A 26,382-nucleotide genomic window follows, 5' to 3' on the forward strand; every position below is an offset into this window, starting at 1 on the left:
ATAAAAATGTTTGTTGCCAGCAATTTTTTCATGTATTTGCTGTTGTTTGATGCATGCTGGAAAAAAAAAACAAACCACAATTTTGAGTGTGTTTGACAGGCTTGTACTAGGAGGATATGGAAGAAAAGCACATGTAACGATGATAAGCAAATTGGTAAACTCTTTTGCTGGTATAGATTATTCATATGGAAAGCATGTGATAACGGACGATGTGTGAAAGGGGGTGTATCGTATGTTTTATGACATAATAGAAAAAAAGCTGTCAATTTTGTCTAATAAGGTTGTGGCCGGATGTCTACACTCCGTCGGCTACCTTGAATTTTGGAGGACGAGTTTTATCAGGTAGAAAGTGTCTTAAACATTGTGCCGCATATGTAATTTTCTAGGATACTTGTCATGCTTTTAGAGTGACACATGAAGACACAATGCCTTAAGGTTCTTTCAGCCATCCTCAAGTATCCGCCTGAGAGTCTAGGCTAAATGACACACAGTAAATAACGCCAGTAACCCTTGAGTAATTTCCAGTACACTCAGTTTGCCGTTCCGGTTTGAGGTCCGTTTTTTATTCCTTAATCCATTTCGATCATTTTTTTTAAGTGCTATTTACAAAAGGCTTAGTTACGATGTTATTTATATACTTCTAGTAGACGTCACTAAAACCTCCATTTTGATTCGAATGTAACATGAATATCGCAATGCCTCAAAGTGATATAGCTTTTGTGGTGTTCTGCGTCTAATTAACTTTAAGGTGCTTCTCCTGATTTATTTTATTTATTTATTATAAAGTATGACGACGCGTTGCCGTATTGTCTACACCATGTGTGAGTGAAACAATATACTTTAATAATAAGGCATTTCTTCCTTATTATTTGCCTTATCCCGGGCATGCTCGGTTGAGTTTCTCCTAAAATCAAACTCTGTTTTAATCCGGTTCAGCCTAGGCACCACAGTTCTTTCTGTTGTGCTATCGTTTCTTTTTTATTTTTATAGAATAGAACTTTTGTGGCCTACAGATTGATCAGATATTTGGTTTTACAAATGTGACTGATGCTACTGCTTTTTTTAAACTTTACGTCCTGCTAGGCCATGACAGCTAGCTGGCTTACTAGACTAGGCTTACTACAATGGCTTACTAAACTATATGGTACCATGTAGTTGCATAATCAGCATCTCGTTTGGGATCGTTTGGGATTTGGGTCCATTTCCTGCCATGTGAAAACCGGCATTGCCATCATTCTCGGCCATCAGGACCAACCTGGCTTTTCTATGTGACAGTATGTGTGGTTGAGAAAACAAATAAAACACAATTGTAATAAGCTTTATAAAAAAATCATCGTCTGGTTATGGCAAAAGAAATTTATGTAAAATAAAGGTTCGCTTTGTCTTTGGACATCATTTTTAACACAAAATTTACACAACGCCTAAACCATATTTTCCAACGCTTAAACCTTTCTTATAATACATCTTACTACAATTATCCTACCTTCGTTGACCCATCTCTGATTTCTTCGTATTTCTTCCGATCTCATCATTAAAACATTTGCTAATACTTTGAGCATCATCGTTAGACAACCCTTAACCTTTTTGAAACGTTTGCCCATGAACAATGATGGTTTCTTCCCTTCCTCAAACAAACCGCTCCGATGTGGGGTACGAATAAAGGAAACCCATTGCTTTGTCCGTTTGTGGCAAACCGTTAGCGCTCGTTGGAATCCTTTTACCGTGCTGAACCGCACCTAACCGACCTCAAACATCGGATGAAGTGTCCCTGTTGGGCCATTTTTGTGTGTTTTTTTTATGTGAATCAACATCCTCGTTGGCCGCAGTATTACTTTCGCTCTGTTGAAATGGCATTAAGATTCATCGCATGAAGCATCCGCCTTCCATTTTCCTTTCTTGTTTGGGAGGAGTGGCGGGCAGTTGATCAGATTTTTTCCTCGTTCCAAGCAAAGCACAGAGCATACCACACTAAATAAAAAGTTCAGATACGCTATACGAAGATTTCGAGCACGTATCGAGCGAAGGATTTCGGGTGTCTGGAGCGGGAAAGCAATATATACTTGCTCCAATTTCATTCGTGGGACTTGTTTATGTACTTTCCCGGCAGACGTAAAAGTTTTTCTTCAGTAGCTCAGGAAGCTGGAGCCAACACATCTTTAAAGGAGGTGGACAGCAAACGCGGGACAAACTTTTATACAGTTGTTAAACCGTTTATGTGGCTGTTCAAAAGCTAAAATATGTATCTGTTTTTATGTTGGTTGTCATAAGTTTTAGGAGAGCATTTAGTTTAAGGTGTTAGCATGAAACTTTTATTAAGTTGTAGTTATTTGGATGTTTCTATTATTTTATTTACTGTTTGCGCTGCCTAATTATAGTTTACAAAATTAATTAATTTCTATCAAGATATTTATTCGCCAGCTAATTAAACTTGATTTATTCAAAGAAGAGAAAAAAATAACGAATATCTTGCTCATTATTACTACGCTAGCTCCTTTCGGCAGCATGGTAACAATGCCGCAGGATATCGTCCACGTGGACTGGAAAAGCCAAAAATGATATTGATATTGATTACAGCTCACCCGTAAGCGAAAGCGAAAAAAAAGAAGGAAAAATACAGAAGCCGCGCTTTTTCAGACAGGTAAAATTTAATTTATTTCCCAACCCGAAGGCAGTCACAGCTTCTTACACCTTCCAACCATCTTGTTCCGCTTTGCAGCCACATGCTGTTTTGTCAATGATTTATCTGTAAAACGCCGCGTAGCGTCGAAATACATTATGGCTTCACGAGCCCACCGACGAGTCGCAATTTTGTGGTGTCGTTTTGTTGACGGTCAAAGTTTTCCCTTCTATCGTCCGATGTAAACCTGCGAACGAATTACCTGCGAAATGAGTCGAAGACAGACCTTCCGAAGGGGTTAGTGCTGTCTTGGGCGTTTTATTTTTACACTCTGCCATTCCCAGCGGAGCAGGACCAAACTAATGATGCTGGTCGTTTTGATGAATTGCTTGACATTAGTAATCCGCGAAAAGCGTCGGGATCGTTTTATTTACAGCGTTGCGTGCGGCTTGCGGTCACAGTAGCGGCATTAAAATTCACGACCAGCTCGGTACAACCTAACTTTGCCAATTAGTTAGCGAGCTTATGTTAATTGAGATACTCGCGCGCGATCTGTACAAGGGCATCCCCGTGCCCGTGTTGTTCTGAGGAATATGCTTGGGGATAGAATTTTAAACAGACGATATTGAAGTGAAATTCGCGGAGTTTAGCTATAACCTATTTAAGCATTCGCTGATAAAAGGATTATGGGTTTTGCATGCTGGAAAGAAAATGCGGAAACGATTGTAGTCAAACTTTTGCGAAAGGATTCCAACTATTTGCTTAATGAATTGTGGATTTCAAGGTAGCTCGAGATGATTGGAACGCTCTTAATCGATGGGCAATACATCATACAAAAGGAATATTGAGTCGCATTTGTAGTGATGTTAGTTGATGATAAGATAAGCTGGGTTTTGATTAATACTTGAACAGCAATTTAAAATTACTTGAAAATACTTGTTAAGGGATGCTAAGACCTAAGATCCTAAGATAACATGACGCAGAAGTTCCTTGATAATCTCTGGATCAAGTTATTTTACTGTTGTCTGGATCGCTGATGAAGTATGCGAGAACAGTGTGGTGGCTTTCCTCGATACGATCCTTGTCGTGGCTTGAGTCAATTCAACGAAGAAATGCAAGCTTTACCCTACGCTGCTGGGATCATAGCATGAACTATACGGCCAGGCCTGCCTGCTGCTCGGATTGACGCAGCTTTGCAAACGTATTCAACACGCTAGGCTTGCCTTTATTGTTCGACTCCTCAACGGTACCATCGATTGTCCTGCGCTTCTCTCGTCGATGAATCTATACGTACCAGCCAGATCGCTCTGGTCTTCGAGTAATGCTATCAATCACAGAGCCCCGGACTACGTTTGGCTCGCGTGACGCTCTGACATTACACTATAAGAGTTATAGACACTATAAGAGTTTCTTTTATGCGAGAAAAATATTGTAAATTTTCTCTTAACGACAATACTTCTTCTTCTTCTTCTTGACCTGCTTAGGATTAGCATTCAGGTCTCCAATCTGTTTCCAGGAAACTCGGTCTAGGGCTGCTGTCCTCCATCCACGGCTGCATCCGATCTCCAACAGGTTTGACTCCACTTGATCCAGCGAACGAGCTCGCTGTGCTCTAATACGCCTCGTGCCGAACGGGTCGCTGACGAGTACCTTCTTGGTGGGACATCCTCAGGCATCCTCATGACGTGCCCCAGCCAACGTATCTTTCCGGCTTTGACTACCGTCAGGATAGTCCTTTGCACCCGCCGCTCGAAAAATGCACTGGCGTCCTCGTGTGTAGAACTCCTCTACCACCTCGAGTTCGTCGCCGTCAACTGATACTCTGCTTCCGAGTCGGGTTCTATCACGGTCAGAGCCTCCGGCAGGCAGGTATTTCGTCTTCGTCGCATTGATCCTCAATCCAAATCGATTGGCCTCGTGTTTCAACGACAACACTGATACTGATTAGCCCAGACCGTCGGTTTTAATTCAATAATATGTGATACATTTAGTGGAGTTTTCCATGTTTGAATTAGTGCTCAATATTATAATCTAACTCGTCATAGTCATTTTAATTATCATGCGCCAATAATTAGTGGCAGTGGCACTTGAATTCTGCATGTTTGTCACATAATTGGCCTTGTTAATTTTATTACTGTTCTTTCAGATATTTGCAAGGCTTTTTAAAACTATTAACAATTGACAACAATTTGAAACAACTGTTGAACAACGACCTTCAAAGCTTCATACATGAAAGGGCATTCAAAGCTGTTTCTCGGTAGTACAAAATGGCATCCCAGAAATTCAGCTTGAAGTTTTGGAGTAAATGCTATTATGCTGTCATATTCTTCCCTTGGTATTTTTTTCAATACTTTTTTCTAATGTAAAAACTTCTCGGGTCATTTAAGGAAAAAATCTATGTATCATAAAATGGGTAACAATAATCTTTAAATCTATCAAAACGACCGAATCATCTACAACTGTTCCCATTGGAAACCCAACCGCCCTACACTCACAGCCATGTTAATCAAACTCTTTAATATCGTCCAAAGTTAAACGTAAAAGTAAGACATAAAAGCATCTACCCAACTATTTTCCACCGCCATCGAATGGGTCGGATGAATGTGTCCACAAGCTGCAACAAAGTTTCTGCCAAACGATATTGTACACACCACGAAGCATGTAAAAGGTTATCACAACCTAACTATCCGCTGCACATAATATCGTTTTTCGTAAAATAGGAAGCCCCATCGGTGGCAAAGTTTCGAAAGCACACTGAAGCTAGGAGTTCTGCCCGTTGTGCACCAGTACAATCGGTACACAGAAAAGTGCATAAGCGTACAAGAACAGCGCCCCACACATTCGATCCGACCCGGTGTGAAAGGCGTTAAGAGTTTCGCTCAACAAACGGGGCACAAAAGTGCAATCGCGTGGTGCTTTCTCCGGCTTGTCCCTTGTTTTGCTGCTCGTACAGATCACCGGGCAGCAGCACTTTCCTCTTCCTTTCGGTGTTCGCGCTTAATATTAACCAGCGATTGTGGGACAAAAACTGGTTCCGACGAACTATGGAAGTACACACGGATTAAAAGTTTCGTAGTGCGACGGTTTGAGCTCCCTGGCGAAGATGATGTACGCGGGCAGGGCGATGAGGACTTGTCACCGAGAGATGCGGATGGTTTAATCTTGTGCGATTTGTGCGGTTGCGGTAGCATTGGGTAAAGTTGGCTAAAGGTCAATCTTGTTTGTCTTGATATTGTCGTGCTGTGGGAAATTGTTTGCCAATATGAAAGTGTTCCAGCTGTTTGCTAGTTCAGCGGTATGGCGGAATCGTTGGTTTTAATAAAAATTCATTTTATTATAAATTCATTTGAATTTGATTATTTATTTTAATCTTTGAATTTGAAATTCGTGAAAATTTTTGCAACAAACGTTACAAGTACTCAACATTGTATCACCTCTGAGACTTTTCAAGACTGATCTGTTTTAAATAATTTCAAATTCTTCCCACTACATCGTCGAACCTAACCACACTATCCACTGGCATCTCGTGTACGCATTCTTTGGATATTGCAGGCGCAACTGCACACCACCAGTAGCAGCGGTGCATACGAAGCGTCGCAACGGAACTCGCACCCAAACCAACCAAACCAAATAAAATGCACGCGTTTAGCCGTTGCATGTCGCTCTACTGGAGGCTGGTGCTAGTGTCCTTGTGTTGGTCGGTCAGTACTCAGGACAGTGTTGGATGTCCAGCTTGTGGTTCGTATTGTCCTACCACCACTTCTGTAGTAGGTGCAATGCGGATATTAAGAGTGCTTTTAATCATCTCTCCCGGTTGCAGTTTGCGGCAAGGATTCCGGCACCACCTTGCCCAACACTTTGCGTGTGATCGGTGGCAACACCTCCGACATCGACCAGTACCCCTGGATGGCGGCACTCTACTACCGGGAACGATTTACCTGTGGTGGAAGTTTGATTAACGATCGCTACATCCTGACAGCGGCCCATTGCGTTGCACGGCTGAATGCGGCCGACTTCGAAGTGTACCTCCGGCGACCCAACATTGTTGTGTTGAACGTCGATGCCGTCCATCGACGCGTGGCCCGGATCATAATGAATCGGTATCAAGAGATAAGAAATAACAACGATGTAGCACTGCTACTCCTGACAGAGCCAATCCTGCCAGAGGACGGTCTTGCCCCGATCTGTCTTCCCGTCGGTGGATCAAACTTTCATGGCAAGGAAGCGATCGTTACCGGTTGGGGTACGACGGATAGTGGTGAGCTGTCTGAGGAACTGCAGCAGCTAACCGTGCCCATCCTTACCAACCAACAGTGCCGGCAGTCGGGCTACTTTCGCTTCCAGATTACGGCAAAAATGCTGTGCGCCGGATATCTGGAGGGTGGGCGTGATTCGTGCCAGGGTGATAGTGGTGGCCCACTGCAGCTGGCAAAGGATGACAGTGGCCAGCAACAGATTGTGGGCGTTGTGTCCTGGGGCAATGAATGTGCTCAGCGAAATTATCCCGGAGTGTACGCTAGAGTTACCCGGTTCGTAAGCTGGATCCGCCGGTACAGCCGAGGTGCTTGCTGGTGCACTGGGTGAACTCGACCGAGGGACGGTTACGATTGATGCAGGTGACAGTGAGCAATTAATTTTCCGAGGAGCACCCCCCGAACAGAGCGACAACAGCTCGAATACGATGCCAACGGAAGCTGCCGGGAGCGAGAAAACACGGATTACGTAGTGAATTTTTAAAAGGGTGGAAACGTCTGTATGATTCTTTTCAAGGGTGCCGGAGACAGATTATCTAATAGAGAGTGTGTTTACTTCGAACGGCATGTTACGAAGAACATTTTAACCAAGCGTATCATTCAATTCAACCAGCTGCTCCAGCAAGACAGTGAAAGGAAATTCGTTTGTTTTACGGAAACCGATTCTCTTTTTGTGAATTGTTTAAGCACAAGTCCCACGAAGAAGAGCCAAACCGAACGATAGGATAGCACGATCCAGAAAACCGTCAATCACAGTTTTAAGAAGAATAAATGCTTGAAATGAAACGCTGGTACAATTGGTTTCATTTGATTGATCGGAATTCGTAGCGTGGGATGCTTTTGCTAGATACCTTGGTATGTAAGTTTTATTGTTCGGTAAGGATGAAATTACTGGAAGGTCAGATCGAAAGCAACTTCTTCAGCAGCATCTGTTCGCTGGAGTTTTGTCTAAAACAATCGGACAACTTTTCGTTTTATGACTTCTCAAGTGGCTGCTTTTTGAAGTTGATCTGCGAAGAGGCAAGTCTATCACCATCAATCAAAACTGAATCATAAATTTAAGATGAATTATTCAACGGATTTTGAATTCATCAACATGTTTGTCTCCGTGTTTTGGATGATTATTATTAAAGGCAGAAGTTGAAGTTTTATACCTGATAAGGTTGCGTATGGATTTTATTCCAATAATTGTTAAAGTGTTATGCTTATTAAAGTAAAGTATAAAAATGCTTATCAACATTTCTTGGTACTTGCTCGATTTAATAAACCAAGACATCGATTGCGAAACAGCAGTCACGTTGAAAGCACAAAGAAAGTCACCTCAAAAGCTAATTGAAAAGAGATTTTCAAACTCCTCTTGGTTACCGGCACAGCAAATCTTCATCAAAAGAAGCTCCCATTCTTGGAGCACGATTTAAGCCATTATCCATCCGCAAGTAAACATGCGAGGGTACACTTGTAAAGGCACGATTCAGTGCCATTTATGAAATAAAAGCTTAACAGCGAATTACGAACGGCTGAACACACGCATTTAATCGAAAGACATTGACGCAAAAGCTCGTCCTACCACGGCGTTCCGCGTTTTGTGCTCGGTACACAATTGAGGTCCCAATTGCTGGCATTACGTCCGGCCTGTGTGCGTGTCTACTGGGGGAATAACGTGAAACTCTAATTTTTCGGCAACCCATCCTCCAGGGAGTGGACCTTCCCGTTTCGAGGTGGGAGGAACTTTAATCGTTTTCTTTAGTATCCATCGAATCAATGGAGGCTGGAGCGGGGAGAAAAGGTGCCCGAAACGCCCGTTTGGTGCTTTGTTGTTGTTTGGGTAGTCGCGTTTCACTGAAGAAAGTCGGCAGGCGCAACCGTTCGGAACGGAAGCACGTTGTTCGGTTGGAGCAAAAGTGTTGAGGTTAAGTTGATGCGCATGCTCCCGGTGGAAGTACCCGTGAGTGTTGTGAGTGTTCCAGATCCCAACAAAGGGGAAAACGGTTCCGTCTGGAAAGAACACGCTTTACATCGGTCGGTGAAACTGTGCGAAATCATTCTGGTTTCAGTAGAGTAGTAGTGCGGTGTTGTGCCAGCAGTGCCAGCAGGGCAATCACTTCCGGGGGGGAGAGCTTTGGTTCGCTCGAAGCAGTGCGAAAGTCTAATGGCGAATCAGGTGCCTCCTACCTCGGAAGACTAGACTATCATGACTTTAGTTTTGCTCGTAAAAGTTAGGAAGTGCTGTCCATATCTGATGAGTTCGAAACGTTCGAAAGCTTGATTCGTTTTTGTGACCTAGAAGTGACAAATCGATTTTCATCCCCAACCTGATAAGAAGTCTTAAAACTCCATTGTTACATGCAGGCACAACATTTCCGCTAGTACCCATGCTACCGACATGTGAACCGTGCTGCAGCAGCAGTGATGTGCCATCATAAAAGTGTATTAAAACTGGTTGAAGCACAAATTGGGCGACATTTCAAACATATTGCTCGACTGACTGGCCACCACAACGGAAGGCGACAGTCTAAAAAAAAAAAAGCGAGAGCGAGTGTATCTAAAGTGCATACCTGGAAGCGTTTGAAGGATAAGGTGTAGAGCCAGCCATGACCAACTCGAATGTGCAGTGTGCTTTGTGCCTGCTGGTGACGATCGGGCGAGCGTTTTAACGGGCTTTATCGTTCGTTTCATCGAAGTAATTGATCATTTGGTTGATTGATGTAACGTGGCGTCGAGGGGAACTACGGCAAGAGGTAGGTGTACACCGGTTCCACGTGAAGCTCTACAACTTGCCACCGGTGAACCGGGCATGTAGTGATGAGAAAATGGATTAAATATTTATTACCATTGCGATTCCATGGTTCGATGAAGCATCACTGTGTCACAGTGCAGGTGTTTGGCGCCAAGGATAATTGCTTACACAGCCATACACACAGGCACACACACACACACACTCCCACGGGCCGTTGTGATTAGATTGTGATGAAAGAGAAACAAAGTGAATGGTGGTGTAAATTACACATTGGAAAGTGTTTCATGGTTCGTGTGATTTGATAATATTTTCAATCAACATAAAAGACAACTATTTGGGAGTGATTTGTACAAAGTTTCTGGAACCAGTGGAGTAAATTGTGTTTTACGTTGACACTAGGCACACCTTAAAAAGTAGGTCAAATGGATGATTGCGACTAACCTGATTTCTTTCTCTGCTATTTTGGGATTCTTTCACTGGGACTTTTGTCAAGAGCAATCCATCAAAAAGACGTGCAATGTCACTAAACGTACGAGATATGATAAATACCCTGCACGGGTTTCATGAACTGGTAACTGAGAGTTAGAATTCTGAACTGCTCTGTTAACATAAATCCTCCGCTAATAAAATAATGAGACAGAATGCATTACAAGGAGTATGCAGTTATTTCCAAGTTGTAGAATATGTTATCGCTTCCTATACTGCTTCCTGATAAGATATGGAGAATATTGTAGAATATTAAACCTTTAATTAGTGCATTGGGGCGTACCGGTGGTGGTAAGGCGACAACGGTGCTGGTCTTCAAACGGCAGGACCAGGGTTCAAATCCCATCCGGAACCGTTGCCCCTTAGTGAGAACTGACTAACCAACTACGCAGTACGGGCAAGTCAAGAAAGCCATTTCGATGGCCGGAGTGACCTATAGCAGGTCGTTAAGCTAAGAAGAACAAGTAATGCATTCATATGAAGGATTTAATTTGGAATTTTAATTGATTTTGAACGCATTCCCATTGCTTCGCTCATGAAATCAAATGGATTTTTAATCATAAATTTCGAGATGAATACCTTGTTGGAAATCAATTTAACAGCCTAACCCATTACTTCCTCTAAATACAAAACGGACTATAGAATTTAGATAAGAGGCCAGACCGGTTTACTGAAATAAAGCAGCGAATATTTTGACGTTTTTTCGTTCCCTGACTCTTGACTGACTTCCCTGACTAATCCTTTTTACAAAATTTGTTTTTGAGTACCTTTTTTACTCTTAAAATAACATACAAATTGGGCATAAAAATGGACCCTATTTGGCATTTGGTTCATTCGTCGACAATGACACTCTGTTACAGGTGTATTTTTTGAACCAAGTTTCGAACATTTTTTAAAATTCTGGTCATAATAAATTATTTTGTATTTTAAGCGTAAGATTTATCAAAATTATCTTTAGTAAAACGCATAAATCAATTAAATTGTGTTTTTAATTTATCCAAATGACACCCGATTTACATGGACTCATTTGAATTAATAAGCAAAAAACCAGAAAAAACAAGTTTTACTGAGAACACTTTCAATGAGGAAAAATATGACATTCTTTTCAAAATAGCCTCATCCAGTATATTTGTATGATTGATTGAGATGTGTTTAATTCTTCATTGTTCATCCTGTGCATATTTTTCATATTTTTGAAGCATTCGTTTATATTTAAATAATAAATAAATTATGTAAAATACATTTTTGTTTTTTTTTTAAATTTATTCTTCGGTTACTTTTTTCCAATTTATCCTTTTATATCAAATTCGTTTTCTGCTGCTTTTTAAATGTATTTTTATACGAATGTTTTCCAACAATTTTTTCACTTTAGCTATGGAATAATTAAAAATCATTCATATGAATAATTTTTACCACTTTACGTAAAATTTGCTCTTTCTTGCTACAGCGAAGTAGCAAGACAATGTTAAAGATAAATCCTTTCCCGTGCATGTAGCTCCATGTAGCCGGCCAGGGCTGATGTTCGGGAAATGGCGTCAATTTTTCTCCTTTCTTACGAGCATCTAGCTGTTACTTTTATTGTTACCATTAGCCATAGTCATGCAGAAAGACACACACACGCCTTGCCATGCATTGCACAGACTGCACAGACAGTGTCCTTTGGCGCGTACAAACGCTTCAAAATCTCCCATACCCAAGCTAACTGTTTGCTACCGTGTTGTGAAGGATGTTTTCTTACCGCAAGGCGACATACCATTCGCAACACATGGCAACACTTGAAACCATTCTTCTTCTGCCAAGGAGGTTTTCAACGCACGGTTGCAGGTTGCAGTGGCTGGGATAATCTGGAAGGGGTGGCATTATGCGATGGCTGTCTCAAGTAACCTTGCCCAACCGAAACCATTTTGCGTCACGTACCGCTACTATTTCGCGCTGCAGCGAGACACATTCCATACCCATGCTTGTTGTGAGGAAGCATTTCCCTTTGCGTAACATTACGGGTGAAGAAACGCCCACCAGCCGGGCTCACCGCAGGAACCGGATGATGGCTGTGTTGGTCAAGATATTTTATCGAAGAAAGCAGGGAAAGATTTACATCATGAAATATAATATAATATTTTCTTGCAGAAATTGTGAGGGTTTTTTTTTTGTGTTGGTTTTTTGCCTTCTTTTTTAACTGTGTTACTTTACATCGTTATCCTGCCTGCTGGGAGATACAGGGGTCCAGACCCGGGTTAGATCGTTACTTCTTAGTATGAGTGAAAAGCAAAATAAATCAAACCATAAATCATCCCAAAAAACTGGGTGATAAGTTGGTGGCTAGCGTGGATAGTAAATTTTTTTTTCTCCAAATTCCCAAACAAAAAAGTGAAGAATACCAGAGGGTGTCTCAGGGGGTAAAAATAGATGCATGAACCTTTCCAGAATGGAACGGTCGTTCTAGCACTCCTGCTTGCGTATGAGATGTTTTATCATTTTTGTTTTGTGGATTGTGATCATTCGTCGTGACTAGAAAGAAAATTTTATTTATGGCTGATATCCTTAGAAGCAAATTTGAGCCCGTTAGAGTTCATTTATACACGTTTTTTTTTAAATACCTAATCGTAAAGCCCATTTCAGTAATTAAACTTTCTACCGGACATTTCGCTGTAATCGCCATTTCTGGAAGCATTTTATTGAGGACCTAACTAACCCAACGAATGTAAACCGATGCCGATACGTAATAAAAGTTAACAAGCGTATCATTATATCGACCAACGTCGGACGTCCAGGAAAGTTCCTGCAACCAGTGAGAATGTTGGCCGGTCATTCGTTTTAATCGAACTTGTGTTGAGTAAAATTTCTGCACCACCATTTCTGCACATGGCACGCGAACATAGTTTAAGCGTCTGCCTGGTATGTTTGTGTATGTACGTTTGTATGTACTTAAGGCTAACTGGAGTTTAATAGTATTTGGGAAAAGTAAGTAAAAAAAAAAAACGAGCTGCCGTCATGTAGGCTGGATGGCAAATGGTAATTACGTTTACGGGAGCAATTTTCAAGCGCTAATGCCGAGTCATAAAAGTTAAAACCTAACACTCGTTGAATGGAAACTTATAATGAAACAACTTCTAGAAAATAGAAAGCTAATGTTGAGGTATAGAAAATTAAATTACTTAATGCTCCTTAAAAAGTGACTTCATTGTCACATCATAAGGTTTTTGAGTTAAATTAACAATTAAGTTGTAATGTGAGCATGATTGTTGTGGACTCTGATGTACATTGTTTTGTTGGCACATAAAACTAACCTAACGAACGAAGAATTGAGATGAATTTGTACCCATCGTCCATTTGTAACAACCGTCAAAGGGAGCTCCACTAATTGGGAGACTCTACTCTTCGAGTAGTCTGTCTGCATGTCGTCATATCGTATGGCCTGTCGTAGTGTTGTCGTGCCGTTTAAAGATCAACGTGCACGCAACGCAAGAAAGGAAAAGAAAAACGAAACACACAATCCTCCCTCAAGAAGCGAGACAAAACCTCGCGGAAGGAAAAAAAAGCGTAAATTCCACAACTAACCCGACGAAACTCATCCGACGCTTCCCTTTTGGGTATTGTGGTCCGGAACGGGGGGGAAAAAAAAGGTGATAATGATCGGGTGGGAACATTCTTTGGCTTTTTTTTTTGCTGCTGCTTTTGGTGCCGGACACTCCCTGCCAGGATGCGTGCGTTCGGTTCAGTACCCCCCCGGCATAGCGTAGGATCACATTAAAGCATTCCAGAAGTTATGGCAGTTCCGGAACCGTTGGTGGCATCATTAGCAATGCCGATCACGTCAGAAATATGCTTTTTGATTCAATTACGCCTCTCGGGGGAGATGAAATATTGAACGATGACGTCAGGATTAGTTTGGTGAAGATGAAAGATGAACGACGTGCACGTGGCTTGCTGCAAGATGGCACGCCGCACAGGGCAGGACAGTGTAAATGTGGTCAGAGCAAAACCATTCGCATTCGTGAGGATGAATTTAATTAAAGTGTTGGGCTTCTCTTTTACAGCGACCAAGCGACCTGTGAGATATATTGGTGAACCAAAGCTGATTTACGATGTTCGAAGAAATTCATGAGTTAGGTTTTTTTTATCACAGCAGATGTCCACCATTATGGTGCCATGGTGAGAAAGAGACACTGTTTAATCTATTTAGACTTTGTTATATATAATACAGTAGTCTCACTTTTGAATTCACTTCTTCTTCTTCTTCGTCTTCTTGGTTTGACGACCTCCCAGCTTAAACAAAGTAAACTAATGGCTTGCTAAACTTGCTAATAATAGCACTTAGTTGGATACTCAAAAGTCTTCACTACGGGGGAAAAATCCGGATAAGATTTGAATCCATGTCCTTCCAAATGAAGACCGGCGCCGTTGTCGCATTACCATCGTGCTCCCTATGAACTACTAGTGCCCCCAAAGTATAGACTACTAGTGCTAAATAATGTTTCTGTTCTTGTTATTACTATTACTCAACAAGTATTCACTTCAATCCATTCTTGATCAACACACCCTTCGCGAAATAATAAGTCTTGGATTACCATTTAAAATGGTCGATAGTTCCCGTTAGTTAATCCCACAAGGCGACAGTTCTTTATTAAATTTCGTTGAAGAGCTTTTGCTATAGTTGGACCAAGTTTGAAGAAGCTTCGAGCACCGGCAGCCTGCATTTATATCTGCTGATGTGCTTCCAGTGTAGAGTGATGAACTTTGCACTCAAGTTGAATGAGAAGATTAAAATATGCTGCACAAGCAAAAGATGAGCAAAATGAAATTTTCTTCCCCGTTGTACTTTTGAAGTGAAGAAACAAAAAAAATGGCGCTTCTAGATGGCTTCACCCAGCATTTGGATGGTGGAGCAGAAATGCATTGCACTCTCTCGCGCGAGAAAGTTTATCAAATTTCTATTTACCTTCATTAGCAGAGCAATGAAGACGTGCTTTTTCGCTACATTTTGAAGCTTGAAAAACTACAAAAATAAAAAGATAATAAACTTTACCCCAAAAGATCACTGAACCCCATTCAATTAATTACTTTCATTTCGATTTGTATCCTTTTCTGGGTCGGTTCCAACTCACTTCTACTGGGCAGATAAATAGATAAAGGTGAACCCCGTCGCTAGCGATCTATCTGCCACCATGAAGACACCCATCGTTAGCTGGTTCAGCCAGTCGGGTGGCGTAAATCCCACACAGATTGCCATCTACGGTTCGGTATCGTTCCTGGTCGTATCCCTGCTAGGGTTGCTGATTTACATTACCTGCTCGAAGCGGTACCGGCTAAACTGGTACGAAAAGAATTTGCTAGAATCAGCCAAGGAGCGTGAAGCCGCCCAGCGAAACAGGTAAGAGAACACACCCGCACACACACACAATCAATCATGCACGTGCCAAACGAGCCACCTGTTTGATGCGATGAGGGTTTTTTTTATCGATCTGTTCAATCCATCTCTTTTCGGGTTAGCCACGAGGGACACATAACCTACCCAATTGCGTACAACGTGGATGCCGTTGCCGGGACGTCACGCTATCTAAATCGAGCCACTGGTAGCCCGCAGACAAGGGCCGACCATCCGCCGTTCTGGGCGTCGCAGGGTCTTTACCGGAAAAGTGACAGCCGGGGGCAGTTGATTGACACATCGGATGGTAAGCGTTCTTGCTTTGCTTATGAAAGTCGGGATGACGGGTTGGGGAAATGTTTCCTGTGAAACCCCCCCTCCCGCATTGGCGGGAAGGCGTAGGGTGCTTTCTAAACCTTCTCTTGTTGTTTGCAGAGGAGACTACCGGCGAGGACAGTGGTGATTCAGCCTGCAGCAGTAGTAGGTCAGTTATTGCGGCACCCAGTGGAGCGGTGGCCATCGCCAGCACGGGCAAACATGTAGTGCTTGTTTCGTCAAGCCCGGCCAAACCTACCACATCCATGGTGTCTACGGTGGCAACAACCGCCGGCGGCAGCACGACAGGGACAGCCAAGGTTGACAGCCAAGCCAAGATCGATATGCTAGACTCGGTCAGCACGTGCAGTACGGTTAGCCGGGACGAGCTCGGGGGGGAGGACGCCCGTGGTGCGATACATCTGACACTGAGCTACGATCCTGCAGCGGGCATCCTGAACGTAAAGCTTGTCGAGGTAATGGCGTACGGTGTTGTCGGAGGGCTCGTCCTTTTTTCGCCCTAATGACGCGTTATACAAGCATCTGAGTTTCTCGTCTCGTCTAACTAAACACACAGGCCCAAGACTTGCAGCCACAGGACTTTAGTGGGACGGCGGATCCGTACGCGAAGATAAGGCTACTGCCCGATCGGAACAATATGTGGCAGACGAGAATTCACAAGAAAACGCTCAACCCGGGTAAGTAGTGGATGGCTGTGAATTACGGTGACATAATGGACGACCGTTGTTCCGCACATGAGCGCAAATGAGTAATGGGATTTTGTGAGGGAATTATGCATTGAAATTCTTATAAATGTGGAAGGGTTTTAAGCGTTATTTCTTTTAGCCAGTTTAGAGCATCTTAAAGCGAATTCTGAAAGCAATTATTAAAGTAAAACCTTTTCCTCCACTTCCAGTGTTTGACGAGGACTTTGTGTTTGAGGTTCGCTCGGCCACGATCGGCCGGCGAACGCTCGAGATACTCCTGTTCGACTTTGACGCATACTCGCGCCACGTGTGCATCGGTGGCGTACAGTTTCCGCTCGCACAGGTTTGTCTCGCCGAGCGGATAGACATCTGGCGCCCCCTGCTACCGTACACCGAGCAGGACAACAAACAGGATCTAGGCGATTTAATGGTTTCGCTGTCATATCTGCCCGCAGCCGAAAAGCTCACGGTCGTCATCATCAAGGCACGCAATCTGCGCGTCATCGACGGTACGCGGAACTCTTCCGATCCGTACGTGAAGGTGTGCCTGTACAATGCGGATGGGCGGCGGATTAAGAAGCGCAAAACGACGGTGGCACGCAATACGACCGCACCCGTCTACAATGAGGCCCTGACCTTCGACATTAGTCGTGAAATGTTGCGAGACTGCTCGATCGAGTTCCAGGTGCTGCATGACAGTTTGCTGGGCAGGAACGAAACGCTCGGCCGTGCGACGGTCGGCAGTGGGCCCGAGTTCCGGCAGGAAAACCGGAAGTTCTTTGACGAGTTGTTCCGCACGCGGGCGGCTACCGCCCAGTGGATATCGTTGTGCGAGTTGAAGCTGAAGACGGACGCGGTGGCGAAGAAAAAGTGAAAGAGCTCAAGGAGTTTTAAGGGGGAACCACATGACAAACATTTTAGCTAAGCTAAACCTGCACCAACTAAATGTGGCGTACGCTTGATTTCGTGAAGTCAGCTGAAGTTGAGTTAAGGATTAAATCATAAAATTGATTGATTGTAAGTTTTGTTTAGGCTAATGTTTTATCGCATACTGTCCTCGGAGGAATTATAACACGCTCTTATGTTTGAAAATAGTATACAAAATGGCTGTTCTAATTTCTTTCTATTGTCCAATGTTCTGTAACGGAATGTTTCTGTAACGGAAAGTCTGCAGTTATACATGATGCTTTAAAAAGTTTTGCAGTACAACCGGGCAGAGAACTTCATTTACTGATATAATTTATTCATGATACCCCGCACCATTTCACGCCTTCCTGGAAGCACTTATTCAGGGGCGTCATAAATCACGTTTGTTCCTATGGCGCCCCTCCAAAACGCACCTCTCGATTTTACAAACACACAACCACGTTAAATATTTACAACAAAATATACATGTATCCGTATACAAATATCAGCGAGAAACTGGGTGGGAACAAACAGTGAATGTAAGCAAAGATTGGCGAAATAGAGGGGAGGATCTGAACAGCAAGATAAAAAAATAAAATAAATATATATCAATAAGGTACAAGTAAACGTTTCAGAGTACCACCACTCTTTAAGTCGAAAACGGAGGACTATCAAATAAATCAAGTGCGAATCAAAACGGGATACCTACTAGAGCATCGGAGTGTATGGCAGGAACCATATATGGAAAACAATGAAACATATTTATACAACCAACAGAGAGAAAAAAGTATTTAGTAGATGTGAAACAAAATTTCAGCAAATAAACTATTGTGTATCTAATCCAGTGGATGTATACTTGAACGAACTTATTGTTGGTTGTTTTTATTTTACTCTTTAATGATCTAAAAAAATGATCTAAATGAAGGGTAAGATATAAATCTTCACCATGGAGCATATCCAGATTTTCCCGATTTTTAAGTCAAGATTAAATTGTAATGCATACATTACTAACGGCTACATTTACGCCTATACCAATCCCATGCCAAACAAGGTCAGTATTGTTCCAGTTAAAAATGAAATCCACGCATCCGCAGCACAACATAGCTGTAAATCTTTTAAAGGATCTCTTCCAGATTTTGGAGAATATGCCTTCCCTACGAATGTCGGTCCTACTTCCCAGTAGTGCTTCCTCGATTTGTCGGAATAATTAGGAGAAATCTTCGCCGGCTGATCGACTCGAGTGAAGCTGGGGACTCGCGGTCAGCCCTGATTTCGGGAGAAGTTTCCTCTTTTCCTTCCCTACGGATTTCCTAAGGATCCTGCACTTCAGCAGTGGTTCACAGCTCCATCGGAAAAATTAGGGGAAATCGTCGCTGGTTGAATTCTAGTCCTCGATAAAATATTTTTCGAGGCTAGCCTAGGAAAAAAGGTATACTCTCCGGTAAGTTATACTTAGCGAAGCTGGTGACGCCCGTGGTACCAACTCGTTGTCAGCTGGAACGCGAATCCTTCCGGTAGGAACTACTCCTGGTCGACCAAAGAAAAAGCCTATCCGTCTGATGCAAGTAGATCTGACGAACTAGCAAGGAACTGCCCGAGAGTTCGGGGTCGGCATTATTTCGCATGATCTCCGCACAAACAACGGTTGCTTGCGTTCCGTTTCTTCCCGTCAGCAACAATAACCGAGGTAAAATAGCAAGATACCACATTATGTACGTAGTTCCGATCAAGATTACCAGAGCTCTTAGAATAACCAGAGGACCAAAATCACATATCTGTTTTTACCAAGCTGGTGCACCAGCAAAACGAGTTTGCCTATCTTCTCTTCAAGTTGACTCCTTGTCTAGCCAACTCCTCCTCGTATTGTCAATGACATATGCAGTGGTGAATTTTGCCTCTCGAGGGCACTGCGCGGAATGGATGTTTTGGGCCCCTACTGTCGGATACAGGCGGATCAAGGCCCTTGGTGGAATGGATTTCGGGGTGAGGAGGGAAGCCTTGCTTTAACACGTTCAGCGCTATGGTGGTCCCACGGTGTGCTGCCATTGAATTTTTCCGTGTGCCGACGGGTTCCCTTAGGACCGCCAGACCAGTTTTGAAAAGAGATCATTTTCTTAGGGACTGAATGTGCATGTCATTCTTCATAAGAGCATCCGTTATGTTATCCGTGTTTCCGGTGCCCCAACGAGTACATCATTTCCTCCGAATATGATACCCGGTTGCGAAGCTACTTACTGCGCACGGGGCCCCTGTGATGTGTCCACTTATATGAGGCAGTTCTTGGGGCCCTATGCGGCCGCCTTATTCGCTGACCGTTAGTTCCGCTGGGCCACTATCATATTGAATCTGCTGACCGGGGAGAAACTGTCTCAGGGCTGCCGCTCATTCCGCTTGCCTTTAAACACGCCACTGGACATAGGCACACTTGTTTGAGGCTTGGTTGTTTCGAAATGAACCGGAAACTAGTTTATACACAAAGTCATCACATGCGGTGTTGACAATACGGCGCAAGCCGTCATACATAAAAATGTTAAAATATTATAATATAATATAATGGAATAAATATAAGATATATAATTAATATAATATAAAATAATTATAATAAAATATAATAAATAACAACTAATAAGGGACATTTTACTAGAAGATGACGACACTAAACCATGAGCGTTATCGAGGATTTCTGTAACTAAGTTGTATCATTAAATCTATTAAGCGAGCCTATGTATGGCCGGCATGCCCAACAGATCGTTAAACCAAAATTAAGAAGAATTATATTATCACTTGGCGACTACAATATTTATGCTGCGTTAGATATGTTTTGTGTTCAAAACAAAATGAACAAGATGGATATGCATTTTTCTTTCAGAGTTGTTTTTTTGTTAATTTCTTGCGTCTTTGCGAAGGATATTTTAGAATAAAATAATTACTACTAGGCAATAAGAAAGAATTTTTCTTAAGTGATTTTTTGGTTAATCTTTTATTGAATTTTTAGTCCTTTACGTAAATAGATCGTAAGTAAAGTACCCACCTCGTAGGCAAAACTGGTAAGTACGTGAGAATACTTGCGCAATGTATTTATCAATTTTTTTGTAATACGAGTCAAAATTCACTCGTAGTTTGTTTCTGCCTAATGTAAAAATAAAGAGCTATTTTGGGGAATTTTTGAAGGAATTTCTTAGCCCACATGTATTTTTAAGCACGGAAACTATCATTTTTCGAAGTATTTGTCTGTGTTGGTGGACGCTTGCCCCTCACCAGCTTATATCTAATTTTAATCTACTCATACTTCCGTAAGATTTGTAAGCACATCTACAGAAGATGCCAATGGTTAAATTGAACTTTCGGAAACCCTTATAATAAGACAAAATAGCAATGTTTCAAAAAATACTTAACACTCACCCGTGAGTTAAACTTGAGTATTACTGGCAGTTTGTATTGATAATTGTGTGAGCTTAGCTTCCATTGATTTTACTTCTTTTTCAAGAACTTTTCGATGGTGTTTTCAAGCTTTCGCTTCTTGGGAGTAGCACCGCTTTTCGTGGCCGATGACGACGCCGCAGGACGTTTTTTTCCCGTCGTACTGGCCACCGGTGGAGAACTGTCACCATCCAGATCGGTCTCTTTCTGTGCTTTGTTACGTTTATAGGCGGCGGACATGCGTTGAATGTTTGCCTTCGATATTTCCTCGTGCATAACGATCCGCTTTGGATAGTCCTTCCCTATAATGCAACCGAGCTTCTTTTGCGTTTCGAGATTCGCCTTCCACGGTTCGTAGATGATGCCGGCAGGAAAGCGTGCCAGTTCCGGTACGTACTTGCGAATGAATTTCCCCTCAGGATCAGTTTTCTTGCCGAACGCTACCGGACTGTACACGCGGAAGAACTGATGAAAGAAGGCAGAAGCTGATAACCACATCCAATTGCCAGCATTTAACGCCCAGTCAGCGTCGAGCAGTAGTTCCTCGAAAACACGCTGCCCTTCTTCCCACGATATCCAGAGATCGCCACGTGTCAAGAAGCAAGCGACCGCATGACGGGCAAGATGATGTATCCAACCTTCCTGGCGTAATTGACGCATGATTGCGTCGATGAAGGGATAACCCGTCCGCCCATGGGTCCATGCTTCCAGATGCTCTTTGTTCGTGTCCCAATCAATCTGCATGCAGACACTGTTACCGACCATCTTATCAAAGTTGGGAGTTACGGCTGCCACGCAGTAGTAAAACTCGCGCCACATTATCTGTCCGATCAGCGATACCGGTGGCTGGGAATGTTTTTGCCCTTTGATAATGTCCGATATACGGGTGTAGAAAAGACGAACGCTTAGGCAACCGAACTTCAGGTACGGACTCAGAACCGTGGTGGACGGTTCTAGAGAATTTGGAGATGTGTTGGGCTTCTCAAAATTGCACACCCATGCCTTCCGACCGAGAACTTCCTCCATTCGGCGCAAAGCTTCCGTTTCTCCGCCGGGAAATTTGCAGCTGCTCAACGTGTTTTCATCTACACCCAGTTCCTTCGTGGTTGGAGGATCGTAGCAAGCTGAATTTTTGCGCTCCTCATTGTCCGATGCTGGTGCAGTGCATTTAGCGGGAAGTTTTTGTGGTGCCGGTAGTGCTGGAGGTATTTTGCAGGCCGATGCAAGTGTTGCATACCGTTGATAGGTTAGTGGTGGCTTACCGGCATTTTTCTTTACGATGACTTCGGGGTCAAAGATGGTGTGAGATTTTTCCACATGAATTTGCACGTGGTGTTTATTAGCCTGTTGCTCGACGGTTGCGTCTCGTTTCACGGCGTACGGTTCAATGTCGTGCTCGTAGGTTAAGAGCGATACATTCCATTCGGTGAACAGCTTCGGGAATACTTCCACCGGATTCCCGCGCACTACGTAGAGTCTGCAAGATGATATTCAAGAACGATTAGAATGCACCACACACAGGAGCGTTTTAATGTAACTTACCTCGAGTTGATGGAGCGTAGGTTTTCATCCAAATCAACCAGCGTCTGCTGCAAAAATCGCCACCGATTGGAACCAACGCGCAACCACTTGCGTATGGCCGGATCAAGCACAAATATTGGCCGTAGGGAGTATTTTGTAGGATTTTCTCTTACCCTGTCTACGGCTACGGTAAGTGCCGGATTATCGTGGATACGCAATCCCTTCCGGAACCAGTGCACGATAGTTTCACGTTTGGCCATTACGGTATAGCGAAAAGCACGGAGAAAACGGTTTTAAAATATGACGAAATACACATGCTCAACCTGGATCAAAACATCGTTGAGCACGTTCGTTATGTACGAGGCTTGCATTCGGTTGTCAAAGTACACAATGCACACTGCGAGCGTGCTCCACCTCTAGCATTTTGACAGGCGTGACGACCTTGACGGTTCACAAACAAAAACATCCAACTTTAGCCACAAACAGCGGTGAAAACTATTTCTTGCACCGTAAATTGCGATAAAAACAAGCAAAATCATGTCCGAGAGTGGTAAGAATATTGCAGAACATTTCATTGGAAGAAAAAGCAACTGACGATTATTCCCGTCCTTTGTTCAAGGTGCTGCCGATGGCGAACCAAAGCGAGTGTTTGTGGTGCCGGAAAAGCTGGTTAAATCGCCCGCCGATATGGAGCTGTGGAGAATGTCCGAGTGTTATTACGATTTGCTGGGATTCATTAGCAGTATGTCGATGGCGTTGCAAGGGACCCGTAACAGCCAGGAAGTGGCGATACCGCCGGTGGTTGAAAAGTTAATGAAGGTTTTAGATCGATTGGAGCAACTAGCGATCGAAACGCCGCCAGTTGATCAGCCGGCCCGGTTCGGAAACGTTGCATTCAAGAGCTGGTATCAAAAAATGCAATCAGAAAGCATGCAGCTCATTACTGACGTACTTCCGGATCCATTGAAGGAGGCAAGCAAAGAGTTGTGTGTGTATTTTGTTGATTGTTTCGGAAATCCGACGCGTATCGATTATGGTACGGGACACGAGTTGGCTTTCATTATGTTTCTGATGTGCTTGTTCAAGATTGGTGCTTTCGATCGGAAGGATGAGGTGGCCGTTGGCTTAAAGGTAAAACAAAGTAGCATTTTGAAAGATCGCTTATACTTATTTGAATGTATTTTTCCCAGCTTTTCCAGAAATACATCATCCTTGCGAGAAAGCTACAGGTGACATACCGCATGGAACCAGCCGGAAGTCATGGTGTATGGAGTTTGGACGATTTTCAGTTCGTTCCCTTCATATGGGGTAGTGCACAGCTTGCCGTGAACAGTCCCATCGAACCGGCCCAGTTTGTGGAAGAAAAATCGATTGCGAAATACAAAAAAGAACTTATGTTTGTCGGTTGCATCGACTACATACAGCAGGTAAAGACGGGCCACTTTGCCGAACACTCGAATCAGCTGTGGAGCATCAGTGCCGTTCCAGAGTGGTCCAAGATCTGTACCGGGCTGATTAAGATGTACCAGAAGGAAGTGTTGTCAAAGTTCCCCGTTATTCAACACGTATACTTCGGATCTATACTTACGCTTAAAACGATTAAACCGGGCACGATGTTGCCCAATCCGAGGCTGGGTCAGCTTCCTCGGCAACAGGCACCGGCCGTGCCGGCACCTCCAAAGTTTCCCGGTGGCGATGGAATGTGATAAAAGCATGTACTAACACGTGCTTCTAGTTTGTGATTATTCGAAGAATAACATATTGAAAATTACACCTGTTTGGTTGGTTGCATTGGCCGTACTAGATATTGGAAAATACGTAAGTTTGTGAAAAAAAATAAATAAAAATTTGAAAAATAATCTCTTTTCCGTGCGTGCGAGTAGAACGCACCCTTAGAGTGTGTGTGTGTTGACATTTACGTATCGCTGTGTCATTTTGACAGCTCTGTTCATCAAAATATCGTTCTCGGGAAGGAGTTCGGAAAGAAATTTTGTTATCTTTTCGGCGACGTCTTTCTGTGTTTCTCCGGCACGAAAATGGCTCGTTTCGTTGGTTTGGATAAGCTGGGCAAGCTGTTCAACTATATACGCGACAATGGAGGTATCCGGGCCAGCTTGTACAAGCTGTACAGGTGGGTAAATGGCCGAAAATCAACTTATGTAATAGAGTGTGCGTGCAGAGGTGCCTATCAAAACAAACCGTCTTTTGCTATCGTTTTAGAATGGATGAGATGAAATCTGGCCGGTTGGTCGGAGAGGACAAGTACGGTAACAAGTACTACGAGGATCCGTCTCAGTTTTATGGCCGTAATCGTTGGGTAGAGTACGCACCGCACTGGAATATGGAGTACGATGGTTCTCAAATCCCGTCGGAATGGTTCGGATGGATGCATTACAAGGTAAGGTGCCGGGGGTGTTTAGTGTGTCGGCACTCTAATCTTGCCGGGGTTTGTGATTCCTTGACTCGACTACTCGAATCGACGTTTGAGTAGCCAGTCTTGAAAACGGGGAATATGTAATAGAATACTCCTCTGATAATTCATTCATCCTTTTCATTCCAGACTGATCTGCCACCGAATCGGGATGGAAACCGTCCGCATTATTCGTGGATGCTCGATCATAGTCAAAATGTGTCCGGAACTAAAGGTAAGACCGTGCAGCAAGTAGTCAACTGGTAGAAAATGTAAACTAGTTAAGAAAAACTTTTTTTCGGAACCGAACGGAACTAGTTTATTTTCAAAAAGGAACGACACGAACCTGACAAGTTATTTGAACTTACTTCAAACAAAAAATGAAAACACACGGTGACTTTGTTTGCAGGTGTTGTCGGTCTAGTACCTAACAATATCGAAGATCAAGGACCTTCCTGCCTTGGGGAGGATCTCAATTTCCACAAAAATACTGTTTTCTATGATTTTTCCTTTTTCTTGACTTATCGATCTACTAGATCACGTCGGCCATCAAATGGCTTACTAAAATTGTTGATTTCACGTAGTCTGATAGCCAGTTCTCACTACGGCATTGGGATTCATCTGGTTTTCAAAAATTCAAATAGAAAAAGAGTTGAGCGTTGCTTTCGAAATAATATAATGGAGCTTCATACAGAAAAATAAGATTATTTTGCACGTTTTAACATTTCAATGGACAGAAAGCAGTAGGTGAAAAAAACCTACGTCGCAATTTTATTTAAATCCAAGTTCGATCGTTCCATCGAAGGAACGGAACAAACCTAATAGGCTCGGAACGAAATTCTAATCACTATTGTCTTTCCTTCTATTCTAGATTCCTACATGCCGTACTCAACCACCCGCCCGAAGGTTGAAGCATGGGATCCGAAAAAGTCGCTACCGAAATGAAGTGTGATTTGTGGTTGCGTTAAATCAATATAAAAGCTTGTAGAAGGTTGTACATAAGTGGCTTCTGAAGCACTACGATGGTGAATACAGCTGTCCGAAAGTAATACTAGTGTGAGATCGTGTAGAAACTGCTTTCTGCTATCTATTGTGTATCACCACATATATCACTTCTACAAAGCTTTTCAAACGATTGAAAAGCTCCATAAAAAATCTGCTCCATCAAACAAAAATTTTGAACAAGGTAAGGTATATTTTGGTTAATTATGCTTTTCTAACCTGGTGGTGGGATTTGAATGTGATGCAGTGACTGGCGAAAAGATCAATTATGCTAGAATCGTTCTATGTACACATGTTTAGTTCTTATGGAATTCACATAACATGCTTTAGGAATATTTACGTGGATTTAAATTAATTACCATCGGAATATTCAATTATCTTCTGTTTGAGGCGTGACAAAAAATCTTTCAACGTAAATTTAATTTTCAGTGTAGAAACCGGTGGAATATCCGACTCAAACCACTTTTTTATGTTTACACCAGCCTCAATATTCAGTCATTAGTCAACATTGTAGACGTATTGGGTTTACCAGAAGTAATTTTAAAGCCATTGACTGGGAGGCAACAAAATTCGCTCAGGTCTTAAACCTTAACCTGAGGATTAAATCGAAACCAAACACAACACGAAATTGCAGAGAGATATG

At 42.8% G+C, this 26,382-nt stretch overlaps 6 protein-coding genes across 6 annotated transcripts in view; 5 read left to right on the forward strand and 1 right to left on the reverse strand.

The window, feature by feature from the left end:
- LOC126565173 (CD63 antigen-like) overlaps positions 1–26,382 on the forward strand; it is a 317,200-nt gene that overhangs the window by 66,109 nt on the left and 224,709 nt on the right. The gene's annotated exons all lie outside the window — the stretch shown is intronic.
- LOC126560552 (trypsin-1-like) lies at positions 3,654–7,201 on the forward strand. The gene is made up of 3 exons (XM_050216510.1): positions 3,654–3,781; positions 6,267–6,355; positions 6,438–7,201. The coding sequence occupies exons 1-3, from the start codon at positions 3,654–3,656 to the stop codon at positions 7,199–7,201; spliced, it is 981 nt and encodes a 326-aa protein (XP_050072467.1).
- Positions 15,259–17,406, forward strand: LOC126564536 (synaptotagmin-5). The gene is made up of 5 exons (XM_050221614.1): positions 15,259–15,464; positions 15,584–15,765; positions 15,894–16,249; positions 16,351–16,471; positions 16,690–17,406. The coding sequence occupies exons 1-5, from the start codon at positions 15,259–15,261 to the stop codon at positions 17,352–17,354; spliced, it is 1,530 nt and encodes a 509-aa protein (XP_050077571.1). The 3' UTR covers positions 17,355–17,406.
- Positions 20,778–22,587, reverse strand: LOC126564445 (cryptochrome-1). Its single transcript, XM_050221503.1, has 2 exons — positions 22,349–22,587; positions 20,778–22,283 (listed from the first exon to the last, which is right to left on the reverse strand). The coding sequence occupies exons 1-2, from the start codon at positions 22,585–22,587 to the stop codon at positions 20,858–20,860; spliced, it is 1,665 nt and encodes a 554-aa protein (XP_050077460.1). The 3' UTR covers positions 20,778–20,857.
- Positions 22,865–24,033, forward strand: LOC126560553 (serine/threonine-protein phosphatase 2A activator-like). The gene is made up of 3 exons (XM_050216511.1): positions 22,865–22,877; positions 22,947–23,458; positions 23,518–24,033. The coding sequence occupies exons 1-3, from the start codon at positions 22,865–22,867 to the stop codon at positions 24,031–24,033; spliced, it is 1,041 nt and encodes a 346-aa protein (XP_050072468.1).
- Positions 24,278–25,786, forward strand: LOC126565579 (probable NADH dehydrogenase [ubiquinone] 1 alpha subcomplex subunit 12). Its single transcript, XM_050222769.1, has 4 exons — positions 24,278–24,458; positions 24,548–24,725; positions 24,888–24,972; positions 25,609–25,786. Exons 1-4 carry the CDS (start codon positions 24,364–24,366, stop codon positions 25,680–25,682), a joined length of 432 nt encoding a protein of 143 aa, XP_050078726.1. The 5' UTR covers positions 24,278–24,363; the 3' UTR covers positions 25,683–25,786.

Source organism: Anopheles maculipalpis, chromosome 3RL (assembly GCF_943734695.1).
Source record: "Anopheles maculipalpis chromosome 3RL, idAnoMacuDA_375_x, whole genome shotgun sequence".
NCBI classification, from domain to species: Eukaryota; Metazoa; Arthropoda; class Insecta; order Diptera; family Culicidae; genus Anopheles; species Anopheles maculipalpis.

Bases quoted from the DNA above. Each gene is read 5' to 3' on its own strand.
- LOC126560553 (XM_050216511.1), top strand. The intron at 23,459-23,517 runs GTAAAACAAAGT...TATTTTTCCCAG, and splicing joins AGGTGGCCGTTGGCTTAAAG to CTTTTCCAGAAATACATCAT.
- LOC126564445 (XM_050221503.1), bottom strand. From the start codon at position 22,587: ATGGCCAAACGTGAAACTATCGTGCACTGGTTCCGGAAGGGATTGCGT. The intron at 22,284-22,348 runs GTAAGTTACATT...ATCATCTTGCAG, and splicing joins CTACGCTCCATCAACTCGAG to ACTCTACGTAGTGCGCGGGA.
- LOC126560552 (XM_050216510.1), top strand. From the start codon at position 3,654: ATGAAGTATGCGAGAACAGTGTGGTGGCTTTCCTCGATACGATCCTTG. The intron at 3,782-6,266 runs GCCTGCCTGCTG...GCACGCGTTTAG, and splicing joins AGCATGAACTATACGGCCAG to CCGTTGCATGTCGCTCTACT. The intron at 6,356-6,437 runs GTTCGTATTGTC...TCCCGGTTGCAG, and splicing joins TGTTGGATGTCCAGCTTGTG to TTTGCGGCAAGGATTCCGGC.
- LOC126564536 (XM_050221614.1), top strand. From the start codon at position 15,259: ATGAAGACACCCATCGTTAGCTGGTTCAGCCAGTCGGGTGGCGTAAAT. The intron at 15,766-15,893 runs GTAAGCGTTCTT...TGTTGTTTGCAG, and splicing joins GTTGATTGACACATCGGATG to AGGAGACTACCGGCGAGGAC. The intron at 16,250-16,350 runs GTAATGGCGTAC...CTAAACACACAG, and splicing joins TGAACGTAAAGCTTGTCGAG to GCCCAAGACTTGCAGCCACA.
- LOC126565579 (XM_050222769.1), top strand. From the start codon at position 24,364: ATGGCTCGTTTCGTTGGTTTGGATAAGCTGGGCAAGCTGTTCAACTAT. The intron at 24,459-24,547 runs GTGGGTAAATGG...CTATCGTTTTAG, and splicing joins AGCTTGTACAAGCTGTACAG to AATGGATGAGATGAAATCTG. The intron at 24,726-24,887 runs GTAAGGTGCCGG...TTTTCATTCCAG, and splicing joins TCGGATGGATGCATTACAAG to ACTGATCTGCCACCGAATCG.